Source organism: Heteronotia binoei, chromosome 15, assembly GCF_032191835.1.
Source record: "Heteronotia binoei isolate CCM8104 ecotype False Entrance Well chromosome 15, APGP_CSIRO_Hbin_v1, whole genome shotgun sequence".
Lineage (NCBI taxonomy): Eukaryota > Metazoa > Chordata > Lepidosauria > Squamata > Gekkonidae > Heteronotia > Heteronotia binoei.
Genome location: NC_083237.1, coordinates 12,123,187 through 12,143,498, shown reverse-complemented (window position 1 = coordinate 12,143,498; position 20,312 = coordinate 12,123,187). Strand labels below are relative to the sequence as shown.

General features: G+C 46.3%; 2 protein-coding genes across 2 annotated transcripts; one reads left to right on the top strand and one right to left on the bottom strand.

Annotated features, from left to right (window-relative positions):
• Positions 1-4,554: 4,554 nt before the first annotated feature.
• Positions 4,555-5,481, bottom strand: LOC132583045 (olfactory receptor 10G6-like). Its single transcript, XM_060254711.1, has one exon. The coding sequence runs from the start codon at positions 5,479-5,481 to the stop codon at positions 4,555-4,557; it is 927 nt and encodes a 308-aa protein (XP_060110694.1).
• An 8,559-nt stretch (positions 5,482-14,040) lies between these two features.
• LOC132583044 (olfactory receptor 4E2-like) lies at positions 14,041-19,019 on the top strand. The gene is made up of 3 exons (XM_060254710.1): positions 14,041-14,944; positions 15,588-15,639; positions 18,854-19,019. Exons 1-3 carry the CDS (start codon positions 14,041-14,043, stop codon positions 19,017-19,019), a joined length of 1,122 nt encoding a protein of 373 aa, XP_060110693.1.
• The last annotated feature ends 1,293 nt before the right edge of the window (positions 19,020-20,312 follow it).

Genomic DNA, 20,312 nt, shown 5'->3' with positions numbered 1-20,312 from the left:
GGGCAAGGGGGCGCATGAAGATGTTGAATAGCATCGGAGAGAGAACTGCTCCCTGTGGCACCCCACAGTCAAGTGAGTGTCTCCAGGATAGCTCTCCCCCAATTGCCACCCTTTGTCCCCGACCCTCAAGGAAAGAGGAAAGCCATTGTAACGCGGACCCCTGAATCCCTGCGTCGGCGAGGCGGCGGGTCAGCAGCCGGTGATTGACCATATCGAACGCAGCTGATAGGTCTAGCAGCAGCAAAACCGCCACGCCGCCTCGATCCAGATGTCTCCGGAGATCATCCATGAGAGTGACCAAGACTGTCTCCGCCCTGTGTTCCTGGCGGGAGCCAGACTGGAATGGATCTAAGGTGGAAGCGTCCTCCAGAAAACTCTGTAGCTGCAGCGCAACAGCCCTCTCAATAACTTTGCCCAAAAAGGGCAAATTTGAGACCGTCCGGTAATGTGCCAATTCGGTCGGGTCTGATGTAACCTTTTTTAGGAGAGGGCGGACCACTGCCTCTTTCAGAAGGGCAGGAAAACGGCCCTCTGAAAGAGATCTATTTATGCTGTCCCATATAGGACATCTTAGCTCCTCCAGGCAAGCTTTAATTAGCCAGGAGGGGCACGGGTCGAGATCACAAGTTGTTGCACGTGCAGCAGAGAGGACTCTGTCAACTTCCTCCAAGCTGAGAGGGTTGAAATGATCCAGGATCAAGCTGGAAGGCGTGCACGGAGCCTCGAGTTTACATACTGAGTCCAATATGGCAGGGCAGTCGCGGCGGAGTGATTGGACCTTGTCTGCAAAATGTTTCGCAAAAGCCACACAGCCTATCTCCAATTCCTTAACATTAGTTTGCCCTGTGGCAATATAGTAAGCGTTCGAATTATCCTAAATAATTGTGCCAGGCGCGCATTTGCAGACGCAATCTTAGCCGCAAAGTATGTTTTCTTTGTGGCCTTGACTGCCATCTCATAGGATCTCATAAATTTCCTATAAGATGCTCCAATCGCTTCATCTCGAGTATGCCGCCATTGCCTTTGTAGCCATCTGAGGCTGTGTTTCAGCTGGCGTAGTTCCGGGGTATACCACACCGCCAGCCTAGTCCGGGGTCGCAGAGGGTGTCGAGGTGCGATCTCTTCAATAGCCCTGGAGAGTCGGCTATGCCAAACCTCGACCAGGGCCTCCAAGGAATTGCCAGAGGGCCAGGGATCCCGAAGAGCCATTTGGAACCATTCCGGGTCCATTTGGCTCCGCGGGCGAGCCAAAATAGGCTCGACTCCTAAGCAGGTTTGGGGTGGGGCATTCACACAAGCCCTAAGGGCGCGGTGGTCCAACCATGGCACAGCTTCTATAGTTATATCGTCCACCACAACCCAGGCTGCAAAGATCAAATCTAACATGTGCCCGGCCTGATGCGTGGGGGATGTTACAAATTGAGAGAGTCCTAGTGTCGCCATGGATGACACTAGGTCTGTCGCCTGACTAGAGGCCGGGTCATCCGCATGGACGTTGAAGTCACTCAGGATCACCAGCCTTGGGTGCTCCAACACCCAGCCTGCCACCGCCTCGAGCAGGGATGGTAGGGCATTGGCCGGTGCGCTAGGTGAACGGTACACCAGCCAAATCGCCAACCCCTCTCCAGCCTCCCACGCCAGACCGGCACATTCAATGCCCTTGATCCTTGGAGCCGGGAGCGCCCTAAAGGAGTAAGCCTCTCGTATGAACAGCGCCACTCCTCCCCCCGCCCGCTAGTCCGCGATTGGTGAAAGACCGAATAGCCCGGGGAGCTGTTTGTGAGAGGGCCACAGTATCACTCTCTCATACCCAGGTTTCGGTCACGCAAACCAGGTCCATGTCCCGTTCGAGTAGAAACTCTCGAAGGACAGAGGCCTTATTATTAATGGACCTGGTGTTGCATAACACCAATGACGGAGGCGGGTCCAACCTGACCCTACTACCTGTCACCCTCGGGATGGGGCACAGACTGGAAGGAGGCCGAGCCCTCACAGGTCTCCGCCCCCTTCCCTTATATTGCTTTCTGCTCCCACCGCCATACCTCCCCCTCCCCAGGAGCACTGGAATCCCTAGGCCAGTCATCCCCCGTTGGTGGTAATAGATGCTAACGTAACTGCCACCACTAGTATCTCAACACTGTCCTTAATTAGCCCCCCAATTCACTCTGCTCCAACAATCCCCATTCTCAATCAACCCAATTAAGCCTACCCCATAATTCCTTATATCAATTGGTAAAATATATATAGCCTTATCTGATGGTAAAAATGAATATAATCCCACCCCCCAATAATGCTTCCAAATTAATTTACCACAAACAAATCAATCCAATTAATACAGACAACCAATCCCATGAGTTAATTGATTAAAATTTACACTAAATTTAGCAGAGCCTAAAAATGTATACAGGAGGTTACAAGGAAAGTGCTAATGTGCTAGTCCATGCAAGATCTTCTGATTTGAGCATAGTACAGGATAAGTGCTGGGTAAGTAAGGTGCTGGTTGAATAAAGATTTAAAGTGCGCACAGGGCAGAGCCCGGTCGCTTCAAAAGCGCGATGGTTGTGGTATGTGGAGCAGCAGTCCCACATCTGAGCAAAGGGTGGTACATGTCAGGGTCAGGGTTTCTGGTAATGCCTCCGGTGCAACCTGGCAGTCCCGAGGGGGGGGGGGGGGTGAGTCCTCTCGTGGCTCCCAGTCACACAGGGTTGGGCAGTCCAAGACCCTTACTCTGCCCGGCTGTGTGATGTTCAATGTCCAGTGGCCCCAGGCAGTTCCCACCAGCTCCCTTCTGCCGGCTTATGGTGCTACCAAATGCCTCAAATCTTCGGCCACACCTTTTCTCAGTCGCTGCTTGTAATTGTACACCGCTCGTCAGCCGCTCCGTTCGCAACTCGGCTCCGGACAAGCTGGAATGCAGCCTAGGGCGGCGCCTCAGCACTCGCGGGTCTTACTCACCGGTCGCCCAGCTCTGCCCGGGTGACCGTTCATCTTTATTCCTGAACGTGTAAGTAAGGTGCTGGTTGTAAGTAGGTGCTGGGTAAGTAAGGTGCTGGTTGAATAAAGATATAAAGTGCGCACAGTGCAGAGCCCGGTCGCTTCAAAAGCGCGATGGTTGTGGTATGTGGAGCAGCAGTCCCACCTCTGAGCAAAGGGTGGTACATGTCAGGGTTTCTGGTAATGCCTCCAGTGCAACCTGGCAGTCCCGAGGGGGGGGTGAGCCCTCTTGTGGCTCCCAGTCACACAGGGTTGGGCAGTCCAGGACCCTTACTCTGCCCGGCTGTGCGATGTTATGAACATATGAAGCTGCCTTCTACTGAATCAGACCCTCGGTCCATCAAAGTCAGTATTGTCTACTCAGACTGGCAGCGGCTCTCCAGGGTCTCAAGCTGAGGTTTTTCACACCAACTTGCCTGGACCCTTTTTAGCTGGAGATGCCAGGGACTGAACCTGGAACCTTCTGCTTACCAAGCAGATGCTCTACCACTGAGCCACCATCCCTCCCCTGCTCTCCATGGTCTCAAGCTAAGGTTTTTCACACCTATTTGCCTGGACCCTTTTAGTTGGAGATGCCAGGGATTGAACCTGGGACCTTCTGCTTACCAAGCAGATGCTCTACCACTGAGCCACTGTCCCTCCCCAATGAAGTAGCCAATCCTCCAAGAGCTTACAGGGTTCTTCTTACAGGGTCTCCTGTAAGCTCTTGGAGGATTGGCTGCATCACAGGGGTGCGGCCCAATATACAAAGGAGTTCCTGCTACAAAAAAGAGCCCTGTTTGGGAAGAAACTTCAGCTCAGCCTTTGATACATTTCCTACTTTTTTTTGCCCTCTAGAACAGTTTCCAATATCAATAGGAGGCCGTTGTTGTTGTGTCTCCTTTTACTATTCCCATGTGACAGATAAATAGAAGCTGAAGGAGGGGCTTTAACCTCTGAGACACGAGGCGTGGAGGGCTGCACAGGGATTTGAGCCAGGGTCCCAGACCTTCCATATATAACTCCTGCAGAAAGCAGCACTGAAGGCATAATTTTTTTAATGAAAAAGCATCTGACTAAAAAAAAAAATGCAGACGTAGCACTAGAGAGCACCTAGAGTTAAAAACAGAAGAATATAAGAGCAGCCCAGCTGGATCAAAGCAGCGGTCCATCAAGTTCAGCATCCCGTCTCATAGATGTTCAATGTCCAGTGGCCCCAGGCAGTTCCCACCAGCTCCCTTCTGCCGGCTTATGGTGCTACCAAACGCCTCAGGTCTTCGACCACACCTTTCCTCAGTCGCTGCTTGTAATTGTTCACCGCTCGTCAGCCACTCCGTTCGCCACTCGGCTCCGCACAAGCTGGAATGCAGCCTAGGGCGGCGCCTCTGCCTCAGCACTCGCGGGTCTTACTCGCCGGTCGCCCAGCTCTGCCCGGGCGACGTTCATCTTTATTCCTGATTGTGTAGATGACAGGATTCAGAAATGGGGTTATTGTGGTGTAGAACATGCTCACCACACCATCCACAGCTGATTAGTGATGAGAGCTTAGGGCAGAACATAGCCATACAAGCATGCTGCTGTTTACTTGGGATTCCCAACACACACTTTCGACAGAGCGGCCTTCATCTCTTTATTCCTGAATGTGTAGATGACAGGATTCAGAAACGGGGTTACTGTGGTGTAGAACATGCTCACCACACCATCCATGTAGTCCTGAGATGCTGGCCTCAGGTAATGGAAAACGACTGGAACATAATAGATAATGACCACAGTGATGTGGGCTGAGCACGTGGAGAAGGCCCGGCGACGCCCTTCACTGCTGCTGATCCTCAAAATGGCGGAGACAATATAGACATAGGAGGTCAGGATAAGGATGAAGCAGGTCATGGCCACCAGGCCGATATCCACTACAGCCACCATCTCATTGAAAGTTGTGTCTGCGCAAGCCAGCTTCAGTAGAGCAGGGATGTCACAAAAGACATAGTCAATCTTGTTGTTCCATCCAAAGGGCAATTGAAAGGTGAGGGTCGTCTCTAACACTGAGTTCAGGCAGCCTCCGATCATGGTACCCAAACAGAGGGTGAGGCAGACTCTCCAATGCATGATGTGGCTGTAGTGGAGGGGCTTGCAGATAGCAATGAAGCGGTCGTAAGCCATAACAGTGTAAAGGAGACTTTCAGTACATCCGAGGAAATTCAGAAAGAATACCTGACATATACATTCTCCAAAAGAGATGATGTTCCCACCAGGGAAGAAACCTGCAATCAATCTGGGGACCACAATGGAGGAGAAAGCCATATCCATGATGGACAAATGGCAGAGGAACCAGTACATGGGCTTGTGCAACTGGACATCAGATGCCACCACCCAGACAATCAGAGAATTTCCACAGAGAGTCAGAATGTACATGAGCAAGAAGAAGAGTAACAGCAGCACGTCTAATTCTTTCGGGAATGAGAATCCAGAGATGATGAACACAGCCGGCTGTGTTTGATTTGGACACTCCATTAGCAGAACAGTGTCGCTGAAGAAGGGTCAGGAAGACAATTTTTTTGCTCTTTTTCCAAAGCAAGTGCAGGAGCACAGTTCCTGTCCCACCATCCTTTCACATAACAGAAGGCTATCCACACATTGGTAGCTGAGTATTCTTATGTGAAAAGGAATGCCTTCTAGGCTGAAGACCCCCCCCCCCCCCCAGAATTTACAAGCAAATTTAGAAGGCCATAGAATTCAATAAGTGTGAGAAAGTTGCAGACACAGTGAATTTAAAGTAAGAGGAACTGTGCTAAATGTGCTGATAACATTTAAAGCATTAGACTGATTCTTTAATCAAAGTACCCTCCGTGACCCAGAAGACCCAGGATAGCCTCTCTCATCAGATCACAGAAGGTAAGCAGGGTCAGCCCTGGTTAGTACTTAGATGGGAGACCTCCAAGGAAGTCCAGGGGCAGGTAATGGAAAGCCTCCCCTCTTTGTCTCTTGCCTTGAAAACTCCATGAGGTCACCATAAACCAGCAGTGACTTGATGACAGTTTCCAGTTAGACATCATAATCCTCACATTATCTGGAACTGATCTGGGAAGATGCAGTCAAAGCAGGCACAACGCTAGATCCTTCCCACCTAAAGGAATGGTCTCTTCCTCCTCAGATTAGGTACAAAGATATCCTTAAAATAAACAACACTCATGTTTTAAAATATCCTTTCACCCTATTGAAGTTCAGTGAAATGATTTCTAATAACAACTGGGAATGAGATTCAGAAGTCCTGATGTTTAAAAAAGAAGAAGACGCCAACGACTGCAGATTTATAACCTGCCCTTCTCTCTGAATCAGAGACTCAGAGCGGCTTACAATCTCCTATATCTTCCCTCTCCACAACAGACACCCTGTGAGATGGGTGGGGCTGAGAGGTCTCTCACAGCAGCTGTCTTTTCAAGGACAACATCTGCCAGAGCTATGGCTGACCCAAGGCCATTCCAGCAGCTGCAAGTGAAGGAGTGGGGAATCAAACCCGGTTCTTCCAGATAAGAGTCCATACACTTAAGCACTACACCAAACTGGCTCTCACTACATCAAAAAGCTAACTGGACTACTTCAGGAGGAGTCATACTATTGTACAGGACAATACCAAAAACAAGATTCTCATAATATTTTTTCATGCTTTTTCAAAGACTTAATGCCACCTTCACACCTCTTCAAGGCCACAGACCCAGCCTTAATTGGTAAGTACTGGCGAAATGGTTGTTTTAGTGAGGTGTTGTGGCTCTAGTAAAGCCACCCCATGGTGCAGAGTGGTAAAGCAGCAGTATTGCGGTACTGTGATCTGAACTCTGCTCATGACCTGAGTTCTATCCCAGCGAAAGCTGGTTCAGGTAGCTGGCTCGAGGTTGACTCAGCTTTCCATTCTTCTGATGTCGGTCAAAGGAGTCTCCAGCTTGCTGTGGGGGGGGGGGAAGTGTAAAAGACTGGGGAAGGCAATGGCAAACCACCCTGCAAAAAGTCTGCTGTGAAATCTTCCATCCTTCCGATGTCGGTCAAAGGAGTCCCCAGCTTGCTGGGGGGAAAGTGTAAAAGACTGGGGTAGGCAATGGCAAACCACCCCGCAAAAAGTCTGCCTTGAAAAATGTTGTGAAAGCAACGTCACCCCAGAGTCGGAAACGACTGGTGCTTGCACAGGGGACCTTTCCTTTCCTATGGCTCTAATATAATTTCTGATAGTCTGTCCTAGAAGAACTGGTTGAAAATAAAGGGTTATCATTTAACAAGACACCCAAAGCTACCAAACCTTGCTTGTTACTTGCTGTCTTCCTATCATTTCAGTTTGATTCACGTATAAATTTATGATGATTATACTGATGGAGTATTTTGCTTAGTTATATTAAGTCAAGCTGCTGCAAATGCATCTGCCTCAGCCTCAACAACCTGAGCATAGGTGATGGTGGAGCCAGAATTTCCTGCCAGAAAGGTGGCAATGGTCATGGGATGCAGTCAAAGCAGTAAAGAGCCTTGTGGTTTCTTAAAGACACGCATAGATATCATGACATGTAAAATCAGCACCTTCTTGACCAAAATCTTTTCGGTCTCTTCTTCCTTGATGCTTCCACTGTTTTCGTTCTTCTACCTTCTGTCGAGTTGTCGCTTTGCCCTTTTTCATCGATGTCTTCCAACTGCTTCAATCCTCGTGCAATGAAAATCCTTCCATCCTATTGTCTGTTAAGAAGGAGAGTTTGTACATGGAAGACTGTTGTGAGCAGACAACCTAGGCAGAACCATGTATCTAGATGAGAAGTCATTGTTAATTCAGGTTCACCTGGTGCTAGCAATGAAGTGTGGGATGAATGTTCTCTCCATCAGCAGGAACACGTTCTACTTTCTCACATGTCTATATAAAGTTTCATCATCTGTGAGTCAGAACCTTCCACTCTGGTCTTTTCCCCAAAGACTTGCAGACATGCCCACTGGTGACAATTATGATGTTTATGACGAACCCTTTCCACTAACACTATTTGGAGGAATGATATATTTCTGTTTGCTACGGAGGAAAAAAACCCAACCCTGTTGAATGGTGAGCTATTTCTTTTTGTAACTCTCCAGTTTTGGCAAAGTTACGCAGCCAGAGATTTGAGTAACTGCCATGGAAAAATGTCTAAAACATCTCTGAAAGTTTCTTATAGGCACTTCAACGTGGTGAAGTCACTGGGGAACTGTTGGGGCTAAGCTCTGGTTTTTGGGTGCTTTGAAATATTTTTAGGCAATGGTGTTATGTTTTAAGGTAAATGTGTGGATCTGATAAAAATGGTTTATTTTCTTCCCCCTCTCCTTACAGCCAAATTAGAAGTTACTTCTTCCACGAGTTTGCAACGAGGAAGCTACATCCACACTGCAACTGCAAGTCCCGGTTGCAACTCCTGAGTAAAAATTTGGCATGGGCTCCATTGTGATTGCAACCATGGTGCAGGGAGAGGAAGGGCTGTTACCTCCACCCACCCCATTTTTGGCAGCCAAAATGACCTATGGGCTGCAGGTAGGGTTGCCAGGTCTGACTCAAGAAATATCTGGGAACTTTGGGGTTGGAGCTAGGAGCAAGGACTGTTGGGTTGGGAAAGGAAAGAGTTTGGTGGGTGGGGAGCACATTATCCATTGTACCATATTCAGGGCCTTTTTTTGGTAGAAAAAGCCCAGCAGGACCTCATTCGCATATTAGGCTACGCCCCCTGGCACCAAGCCAGCTGAAACTGCGTTCCTGCTCAAAAAAGTCCCGTCCATATTGTATTTTTCCTGTTGTAATAAATTGTAATGAATAATTACTTTGCTTAAGCCAAGGTGTGTGAGTGGGACAGGGGCTTTAAGAAAGGAGGCCCTAGACCTTGAATTTGCCCTTATTTCCAATGCCTGGGAGTGATGGACTGAAAGCAGTTTGCATGAGTGACAGTGGAAACACTCACTGTGATTGGCTAACCACCTCCATGGTAACCAACGTAAGAAGTTAAAGAGGAGAGGGAGAGAGAAATCTCAGTTCAGAGCAGACTGAGAGAAGTCTGAGGGAGACTGCAGTCTAAGCAGTCTGAGACAGAGCTGGTGTTTATTAGAGTTCTTGTTTGTGTGATGGGGCTAACAGTGGCTCCTTCTGAGAAGACTCTCAAGGCTGTAGTGCAGAAGGCTTGTTCACTCAGTGTGTTGAGTCCATGTTAAACTGACCCAGTTCCTTCATGAATATCTTTGTTCCCGATATTAGCGATCAGGCTGCCATACTGCAATTCACATCACTCTGGGGTGAAATCGTTCTCTGCCTTCCACACGACGGTACTGTGGAGGCTTTTATTTGTTTCCCTCACTTATTCGCATAAGCGCATAAATGCTACCTCAGCGCATGCGCATAGGTCAGAAGAATTTCTCCCTTTGCCCTTCTTGTTATGGCGCTTATGAGGTTTTGCGCTTATCCGCATATTGCTAAATAGTAAAAAAAAATGGCGACCATAAATTGGATGTACTTCTTTTGGAGGAGTTAGCCCGCAGACCGCCCACCTATGAACTGGAGCTGATTACTCCTCTCAAATGGCGAGGAGGGAGGCTCTGAACACTTTCCTTCCTACTTGAGGCCAGTTTCTGAAGGACTGTGGCTGGATCAGCTTCAACCAGAAAACAGCAATTCTGCGACACTGACTACTGGACCAATGTTCCCTCTAATCTACAGAGTCTTGTCAGCAAAAATTTGTGAGCTACTGACATTAAAGCTGTGTGCTACTGCATAAATTAGTGTGCTTTGGGGTCATCTTTTTTGAGCTAAGACAAAAAATGTATGAGCTGGAGGCTAAAATATGTGAGCTCACACTAACTTAGCATAGAGGTAACACTGTGCTGGGCTGTTGGGTTTGGAAGGGAAAGAGTTTGGGAAGTGGGGAGTCACTTCCCAGTGTGCCATATTGCATTTTGCCTGTTGTAATGAGTAGTTACTTTGCTTAAGCCAAGGTATGTGAGTGGGAGGCCCTAAGCCTTGTATCTACTCTTTTTCCCAATGCCCAGTTATACTAAACTGACTACATTTTGACACACTGACAAATACCAAGATGTAGGTTGTATTCAGTCATAGGATTGGAACCAGAGGTGCCCTTTCCACTCATAGAAGACTCATAAATTACAAGTAAAACCATCACATTATGACAGTCGCCCTAGCATATCTTGCCAGCAACTATTCAATAGAACTCAAGGTGGTTTACAGATGGTTGTATTCTCCCATTTTATCTCCACTATGAGGTGGGCTAGGCTGACCCTTAGCAAGTGTCCTAAAGTCATACAGTGAATTTCGTGGATGAGCAGGTATCTGAAACCTCATCCTAAACTGACATTCCAAGTTTTAATCTGACAAAAAACCAATCCCCCAATACAGAAAAGAGCGGTTTTAATGTGATTAACAACCACTCCACTCCACCATGCTGGCTGAATAGGAGAAAGAAGAGAGTCTATGTACCTCAGGCTCCACAGAGCCAGTTTAACAACGTAAAATAACAATGGGTTGGGAAAATTTGGGCTAAACTGTGGCATTGTGGATGCCTAGAATTATTTAAATAAACACTTTAATCTCTATCTTGTTTATTATATTTATGCCATACATTTCTCTCTAATTTCCATGCTCCATTTTGAAGTGAAACAAATGAATATCTACAGCCACTGTGACCCCCCCCTCCCCAGCTGCAATCTGATAATCAGCCCAATCAACATTGGTGAAATCAAGCTGAGTTGATTGGTGATGACAGCTTAGAAGCACATAGCCATAAAAACATATTGCTGTTTAATTGGGATTCCCAACCCACAGTTTCGACAGAGCAGCCTTCATCTCCTTATTCCTGAATGTGTAGATGACAAAATTCAGAAACGGGGTTATTGTGGTGTTGAACATGCTCACCACACCATCCACGGAATCCTGAGATGGTGGCCTCAGGTAATGGAAAACGATTGGGAAATAATAGATTATGACCACCCACCCACCTCACAGGGTGTCTATTGTGGGGGAGGAAGGTAAAGGAGATTGTGATCCACTCTGAGATTCTGAAATTCAAAGTGGAAGGTGGGCTATAAATCCAATATCTTCTTCTCCTTCTTCTTCATTTCTCCCCCCCCCCATCACTTATCTGAGATTAGCTGTAGTCTCATATTGCTAGACTCATGCCGCTTGTAAAAAAAAAAAAGATATGAAGGAAAGAGTAATCACTGAGCTGGCACATTGATGAATGGGGAAAGGTACAGATCTTGCTGGGGGAGGGGGGGTAGCCTTCTAGGGACAGCAAAGGGGCGGGAGGAGGATCCAAGTGAATCTGTAAGCTTTTAAATTACCTTTGGCTCCTAAACGAAACACAGGGGCCAATCAGTACAAAACCACTTCCAGGGAAACAGCAACCAGAAAGCGAACTGAGGGGGGGGGGGAGGGGAGGGGAATCAATGCAGAATGAAAAAGAAACCTGACAGAGATGTGTGGCAAAAGCAAGGGAAAAACACCCGTGTGTAATAGGCCCCAGTGATTATCTTCTAATGCCTGTAGACTCTTTAGAGAACATGACTACCCCTCCATCCTCTTGGGACATTAATCATTTATAAAATGAGTTTGCTATAAAGAACATCAACATTTCTATCCAGATGAGTACTCAACAGACCCAGTAAGTTGTATAAACCCTGCAGCTATATCGTGCTGATCTTTTAGAACAGGTTTTCAAGGACCGTTTCCGCTTGATGCACCCACAAACAAATTTCGTTCACAATATCTTTTGAAACGTTTACCCTTTTGACTTCTGCAAAGACAAAACTAGATATGGTAAGTCAGATACAGGTTTCTTTTGTAAATGAAGGGAGAGAGAAGTGAATTCAGTTCATCCAGCATAATCCAGTGAAAGACAAGGAACCTTGTGACTTTTGAGGCATTTTAAAAGGATCTATGGCATGCATTCTGATTCTCGGGTTGTCTCAAAACTAGGTTTGCCAACGTCCGGGTGGGACTTGGAGCTCTCCTGGAATTAAAAGGGACCTTCATATGATAGAGCTCAGTTCCCCTGGGGAAGATGGCTGCTGAGGAGGGTAGACTCTATAGCCTTATGCAGGGGTGGAATTCTAGCAGGAGCTCCTTTGCATATTAGGCCACGCACCCCTGATGTAGTCAATCCTCCAAGAGCTTACAAAAAAGAGCCTCGTAAGCTCCAGGAGGATTGGCTACATCAGGGGTGCGTGGCCTAATATGCGAAGGAGCTCCTGCTAGAATTCCACCCCTGGTCTTATGCTCTGTGAGGTCTGTCTCGTCCCCAAATTCTGTTCTCCCTTGGTTTTACCTCCTCTCCCCCCCCCCAAAAAAAAAATAAATCCAAGAATTTCCCAACTCAGAGTTGGCAACTCTACTCGCTGAAGTGGATCTGAAATGCGATTCTGCTCCTGTCTAACATGTGAATACTTTTTGCACTCAGAACATACAACCCAACAGAGATTTCTTGTCCTCAGCAACAATTCTTGACTGCTTAGGGAAGCTGGAGTCGACAGAATCTCTCTTCACTGTACACTGGATGCTGTCCGTTTCCCAGGAACAGTGTCCCAGATGTTGACTGTGCCTGGTGCAGATTTGCCAGTTTCAATTTGGAAATACATTTGCCATCCACAAAATATTCCTTCAGGTTTTCCCTTGGGAGGGGCTGTGGTTCAGTGGACAAGCACCTGCTTGGCATGCAGAAGGGCTCAGGTTCAATCCTCGGCATTTCCATTTCGAGGAACCAAGTCATAGGTGATGGGAAAGACCTCTGCCTTAGGCGCTGGACAGCTCCAGCCAGTCTGAGTAGACAAGGCTGGCTTTTGATGGACCAAGGATCTAATTCAGTATGAAGTAGTGTCGTGTATTTCCTTCTCTGCACCCTCACCTTCTTCCGCATCCTGCTTCTCTTCTGTTCTGTGCAGACCATCTGAAGGGATAGCTGACTGCAGAGATGACCGGCTTCAGTTCCTTCCTGGCATCTACTCAGGTGAAAATTATTTTACATTGTCAAGACTTGGGCTACCATGAAAGAGACTGTTACGCTGTTTGTTTGATTTACCTGTTGCTTCTGCTGTTTGAGTTGCAGCATTTTGAAAAGTTGGACTTTGGTTAACTTGCCTTGATCAGGTTTCATCTTATTGTACACCTGTGAGAACCTCTCTGCTTAGCAGGCAAGAGAGAAATGTCATCATCATTGTCCTATTTGTGTACAGTGGCCAGCACTGGGCTGAAATTAAGGATTTTAGTTTAACTGAGAGCCAGTTTGGTGTAGTGGTTAAGAGCGTGGACTCTTATCCAGGAGAACCTAAGTTTGATTCCCCACTCCTCCACACGCACCTGCTGGAATGGCCTTGGGTCAGTCATAGCTCTTGCAGGAGTTGTCCCTGAAAGGGCAGCTGCTGTGAGAGTCCTCTCAGCCCCCCCTACCTCACAGGGTGTTTGTTGGGCGGGGGGAAGGTAAGGGAGATTATAACCGCTCTGGGACTCTTTGTTTCAGAGTATAGGGAGGGATATAAATCCAATATCTAAATCCAAATTTTAAAAAGCTGTGTCAAGCTTGATGATACTGAGAGAGAAGTGACTCTTTTAGTGCAGTCCTAACGATACCTTGTTGGGAGTGAAGCTCAGTAGATTTAAATAGAATTATGCTGTCACCACTACCATGACTGCTTGTACTTATCTCTTCCATATTTTTAAAAATGCCAAACTGTTAATGATGATGATAGCATTTACAACAGTCACTTAAAACGCTACCATTTAGGTTTAAAATAAAAAAGAAATTCCCAGAAATTGAGAGAGTCCCTATAAACACAGGGATATAACAAATCTCTATCTACATTACTCAGATCCTTAAATATCTGCAGAATTGTGCCTATTTTAGTTTATTTCGAGCAGCTCAATCCACATCTCAGTGAGTCCTACTGGATCTCCTAGCTGTACACAGGAGCGGGCTTTAGATTTCTGTTTGAGGTACTCTTCAATGAAATCAGTTTCAAATTCTCTTTCTCTTGAACAGGCCCAAGACTGTGAGCTCATAAGATGTGGAATACAGTGAAAGACAGATGAAAGAACCTAACCTCACTGCGGAGATTCAGTTCACTCTCCTGGGGTTTTCTGAAGTTCTGGGGCTCCAGTTTCTCTTTTTCATGTTCTTCCTGGTCATTTACATGTTGACACTTCTTGGCAACTTCCTCATACTCCTCACTGTCCTTTTTAGCCCTCAACTCCATTCTCCCATGTACTATTTCCTTTGTGAGCTGTCCCTCTTGGACATGTTGTATTCCAGCGCCACTGTGCCCAAGATGCTGACGGACTTCCTCACTGGCTTGAAAGTCATTTCCTATAAGGGCTGTGTAGCTCAGCTCTACGCCTTTCACTTCTTTGGAGGCACTGAGTGCTTCCTGCTAACCATCATGGCCTACGATCGCTACGTGGCCATATGCGACCCCCTCCATTATGCTGGGATCATGAACAAAATGGCTTGCACCAAGCTGGTGGCTGGGACATGTCTGGTGGGCACACTCCATTCTATTCTTCAAACCGTGCTCACATTCCACCTCCCTTACTGTGGCCCTTACCAACTTGACCACTATTTCTGTGACGTTCCACCTTTGCTGAAAGTGGCCTGTGCAGAAACCACTCTCAACGAAACCATCGTCATGGTGAACATCGGCCTTGTGGCTTTGAGCAGTTTAACGTTGATCCTGGGCTCTTACATCCGCATCATCAACACCATTCTCAAGATGCGCTCTGAAGAAGGGAAGAAGAAGGCTTTCTCCACTTGTGCTTCTCACCTCACTGTGGTCATCCTCCTCTACGGCCCTTGCATACTGATTTACATGCAGCCAACCACCAGCCACCCAATCTTGAAAGGCGTGTCGGTTTTTTATACATCCGTGACTCCTGCCTTGAACCCCATCATTTATGCCTTGAGAAATGAAGAGATCAAGAAGGTTATGAGGAAACATCTATTCAACAAGATCTTTTCATGAAAGGTGGCAATGCAGGAGCTTTGAGAGGCATGCTACGAATAGTTGTGATTCATTAAAACCTTGCCTTTATATTAATTTGGGCGGTTACGTTGCATTCTTAAAGATGGCGCCTACTAATAACCACATTAGCTTAGACTGCAGCTTTCATTGGTATGTTATTTTGTTAGGCATACTGATTTCCTTTGGTTTTTGTGGCAACTGTGTTAGGTCTATGGGTTGGAAAGCAGCACTCCAGACTAATGATGTATATGAGGTAGTGGTGGCGGCGGGCAGGTTGAGGACCTGCTGATGTGACCTTGAGTCAGTCACATGTTCTTGCAGAGCTGTTCTACTCAAGAGCAGTCTTGTTAGAGCTCTATCAGCTCCACTTATATCACAGGGTGTCTGTTGTGGAGAGGGGAAGGGAAAGGAGATTGTAAGCTTCTCTGAGACTCCTTTGGGTAGTAAAGGGTGGGGTATAAATCCAATTTCCTCCTCTTCCTCTTCCTGCTCCTCTTCTTCTTCTTTCTTTTAAATTCATGTTCTCAATTCAAGGCACTGATACTGCCCTTTAATGCCCTGTATGGCCTGGAACCACCATAACTTAAGGACTGCCTCATCACATATGAACCCTACACTGTGGTCATCTTTGCTGACCCTCCCTCGGAAATTAGATGGGCGGCAACCAATGTTCCCTCTAAGCTGCAGAGTCTTGTGAGCAAAATTTCTACTTTGTGAGTGCCTATTATTAAAGGTGTGAGCTCCTGGCATTAAAGTCATGAGCTACTGCATATATTAGTATGCTCTGGGGCCATCCTTCCTGAGCTAAGACAAAAGCGTGTGAGCCGGAGTCTAAAAAACTGTGAGCCAGCTCACGCTAACTCAGCTTAGAGGGAACACTGGTGGCAACTCATAAAAGGGCCTTCTTGGTGATGGCACCAAAATGTGGAACTCCATCCCCAGGGAGAGTTATCTGTCTCCCTCTACCAGTGCCATTTGCCAGTGGGTGAAGTGCAAGTTATTTTGGCATACCCCCGAGTAACTGTTCCTGGCCTTCCTTCTGATGTCATTTGTTCATGTGATGTTAACAGAGATATTTTATAATTTTCAATGCATTTTTAATTATTCTAATGTTTTAGTGTTTTTAGGGTCTTCACCTTGTAGATCCTGATTGGGTTGAAAAAAAAGAATAAACTTGCTTTATATAGAGTAAACAAAAAGAAAAGAAATCTCTTCGCTCATTTCCTCAGTCAACAAGAGCCTGTAATAGGAAGTTTATCAAGATAAGGTGCATCATTTGAAGAAGTGGTGATTAAACTGGGATTAAACTGGTGATTAAACTGTCTGCTCTGTAGTCTCCAGCGGTCCCATGGCGCAGAGTGGGAAAGCAGCAGTACTGCAGTACTGTGGTCTGAACTCTCTGCTCACGACCTGAGTTCGATTCTGGCGGAAGCTGGATTTAGGTAGCCGGCCCAAGGTTGATTCAGCCTTCCATCCTTCCGAGGTTGGTAAAACCCAGCTTGCTGGGGGGAAAGTGTCAAAGACTGGGGAAGGCAATGGCAAACCATCTCGTAAAAAAGTCTGCTGTGAAAACGTTGTGAAAGCAACGTCACCCCAGAGTCGGAAATGACTGGTGCTTGGACAGGGGACCTTTCCTTTCCTTCTGTAGTCTCCATGGTACTGGAGAAGTCACCACTGTGCACAGTTCTTTTCATCATTGCAGTCCAAACAGTGTGTGTTGCAGTGCGGTGTAATGGTTATAGGATGGAACCATGCCTTGGGACATCTGGCTTTGAATCCCCACATACCTGTTTACCTCATTGGGTGTTCTGAAATCCGTTATTCCCTTTCTTATCCTCACCTATTTGCTGAGGAGTTGTGGGGAGGGGTGGGGTTGCTGAGAGGACAAAATGGAGGGCTGGAAAACCATGTATACTACCTTGGACTCCTTAGAGGAAGGGTGGGATACAAACACAACAAAGAAATACATTGGTCCACTTTTTCTCTGATCTTGAACACATACAAAATGAATTATAAGCACATGATGAAGAAGAAGAGGAGGAGGAGCTTGGATTTATACCCTGCTCTTCACTTAGCGTCTCAGAGTGGCTTAGAATCTCCTTTCCCTTCCTCTCCCCACAATGGTCCACTTTTTCTCTGATCTTAAGCACATACAAAATTAATTATAATAACATGATGATGAAGAAGAAGAAGAAGAAGAAGAAGAGGAGGAGGAGGAGGAGATTGGATTTATACCCTTCCCTTCACTTAGTCTCAGAGTAGCTTACAATCTCCTTTCCATTCCTCTCCCCACAATGAAGATACATGACTACTGACACTTGTGGGAAGTACTGATGATCTACACCCTTCTTGACGTAGATCGAGGCCATGTTAGTCGGTCTGTAGTAGCAGAAAAGAGCCCAGTAGCACCTTCCTGACCAACAGAATTCATGGCATGGAATGAGCTCTCATGAGCCTCTGCTAAGTGAGCAGTGACTCCAACTAAGTATGAAGTTCTCCTCCATCCTCAGGAGTGTACCTTTGACGGAAAAGCTAGATTCAAGCCCTGTGGCTGCCCTGAGTCTGCTTTGGCAGGGAGGGTGGGCTATAAACAAATTAAACTAAACTAAACTAAACTAAACTTAAAGACCAATAAGATCTCCAGGTATAAGAGTATCATTTGGAGAGCCAAAGCTCCCTTCGTCAGGTATCTTATCAAAGCAGTTTTCATTCTTGAAAGTTCCTGTTATAATTCCTTGGATATCTTCTTGGCCTTTCCAGTGTTACTGGCCACTCAAATCTAGCTTTTCCATCAGAGGAACACTTCTGAGGATGGAGAAGACCTTCATACTTGGCTGAATGGAATGGCAGGGCACACATCCATGGTTTGGATTTAGCACAAAAATTCAGCTCATGCTAGAACTCTTGCTCAGTGCTTTTGGGACTAGGATGGATTAGCCATTTACTTTCCCCAGACAAATCTTAGAGGGATTCTGCCTTCAAGATCTCTGTCCAAGTAATGGGGCCACCAAGGAAAAGCACAGTGGTGCCCGGCTTCGGCTGGGTTGACGAGGAGGAACACTGGCACAGTAATGCCCTGCTTTTTCCTGTGCAGGCCTAGGTGCAGTGAAGCTGGTGAGGAGAATCATGGTAGTGCCTTCTTTCCTACCAGCTGGCTTTTCAGCCTTCCATGAGGAGATGGTGGGAGGGGATGTGGCAGCAAGGTGGTAGACCTCCTGTGGTGTTTTGACCTCCTGGTCTGCCCCTGCTTTGGGGAGGGACCCATGGTAGATCATCTGCTTGGCATGCAGAAAGTCTGAGGTTCAATCCTTGGCATTTCTAGTTAAAATGACTGGGCAGAAAGTGATGTGAAAGATCTCCGCCTGAGACTTTGGAGAACCACTGGCAGTCTGAGTTGACAATACCGACCTTGATGGACCAAGGGTCTGACTCACATGTCCTTTATTTGTACTTCTTGTGTACTTTTGCCTGAACCAGAGAGACTGGGAAAATCCACTCCATGTCTAGGTTTTGACTCAACTGGCAAGATTTTACCATGGTGATAAATATTCTTCTTGAACCAGCATAGCAGGAATCTGTGCATTCACAGCAGATTAGACTACACATTTGAAAATCTGCCTGAGGACTTTCCCTCTTTCCTAAAAATCTACTGTTTCACCTGCTGTTCACCAGTTTCACCTGCTGTTTATAAGCAACTTGAGGCTTTCTTAGATCAGTTGCTGACCTGGCCCAGGCTAGTCTAATCTGGTCAGAGCTTGGAAGCCTAAGCAGGGTTGGCTGGAGTTATTATTTTGATGGGAGTCCACCCAGGAAGTCCAGGGTTGCTCTGTAGTGGCAGGCCAGGGCAAATCACCTCTGAAGATCTCTTGTCTTGACCCTACAGGGGTCACCATAAGTCAGCTGTGGTTTCCACCACCAGATCAGTTGTTAGGAGACTGAACCTTCTCAATGCTTCTCAGATGGGTAACATAGATGTGCAGGATACTGATTGGGATCAGGTTGGGGAGAGGCTGGGTTTGGTTTTACATAGATTCACCGAGCAGAACTGATGCCCTGCTAGTATTAGCCTCGGAAGGAACAACAACCGCAACAACAAAAAGGAGTGTGATAGGGTTGCCATCCTCCAGGTGTGGCCTGGAGTTCTCCATGAGTTACAGAGATCCCATGGGGAAAATGGCAGCTTTGTAGGATAGACTCTGTGACATTATACCCCCACTGTAGTCCTTCCCAAATCCCAACTTTCCCCAGGCATTGTCCCAAATTTCCAGGAATTTCCCAAACCAGAGTTGGCAACCCTAATAGCAGTGCTTAGGAGGTGGTCAATTTTGATTTGTGAAACCACCTAGGAGAACAGTTAAACCACTCTCTCCTGTGCCTGAACAACCCCAATCCAAACTAAGCCCTTGCACACGTGTTACCATCTCAAAAAATATTGGGAAGAAGAACCGTTGACAGATCTCCCAGCATCTTCTCTGGCTATACCTGAGCCCGCTTTGGCGGGGGAGGGCGGGATATAAGAATAAATTTATTATTATTATTATTATTATTATTATTATTATTATTATTATTATTATTATTATTATTATTATTATTATTATTATTATTATTATTATTATTATTATTACCTGTCAAACATTCTCTTTCCTTTATTTAATGAAATAAATTATTTATGCCCCAGCTCCTCTCTTCCTCTTTTTAAATAACTCTCATTAGAATTTATAAACAGGAGACATCATTAAATATTTTTAGGCAAAACAAATGAAAACCTCACTGCCACCTGAGGGTGATCTTGAGGGAAAGAGGTTCACGAAATGGTGTGCAATGGAGGCATGCCTTGGTGACATAAATACTCAGCTCCAGCCAACGAGGAGGGCTGACAGAATCTTGGAATCCCTGAGCACAACACACTATGCAAAGGAAGGTTTTGGATTTTCACAGCTTCTGGAGGGACTTTGTCTTCTTAGCCAAGACTGTTGTATATATTAGCTGGAATTTGTTACCGGCTTCTTCAAAGTTCATTTAATGAGGCACAATGAGAATAGCTCGATGTTCTTCTACCAACTCGTCATTGTCTTTATGTACAAAAGCGGCAGCCATCTTAAATGCCAAGGAACAAAAATAAGTAGACGCTGCAAAAGAGTGCAGCACAAATGAAAGGAATCTTCAGCTGGCTACAGAAAATCCAACTTTCATCCAGATTAAAGGTATCATATTTAGAACTCGTTAACCTTCAGAACTGATCAAAATGAAGTCAGATTCAGAGTTCACCTAACCCAGTACTGTCTATTCTGGCTGAAAACAGCTCTTCAGAGTCTCAGACAGAGAAGAAGTTTATGGAGTAA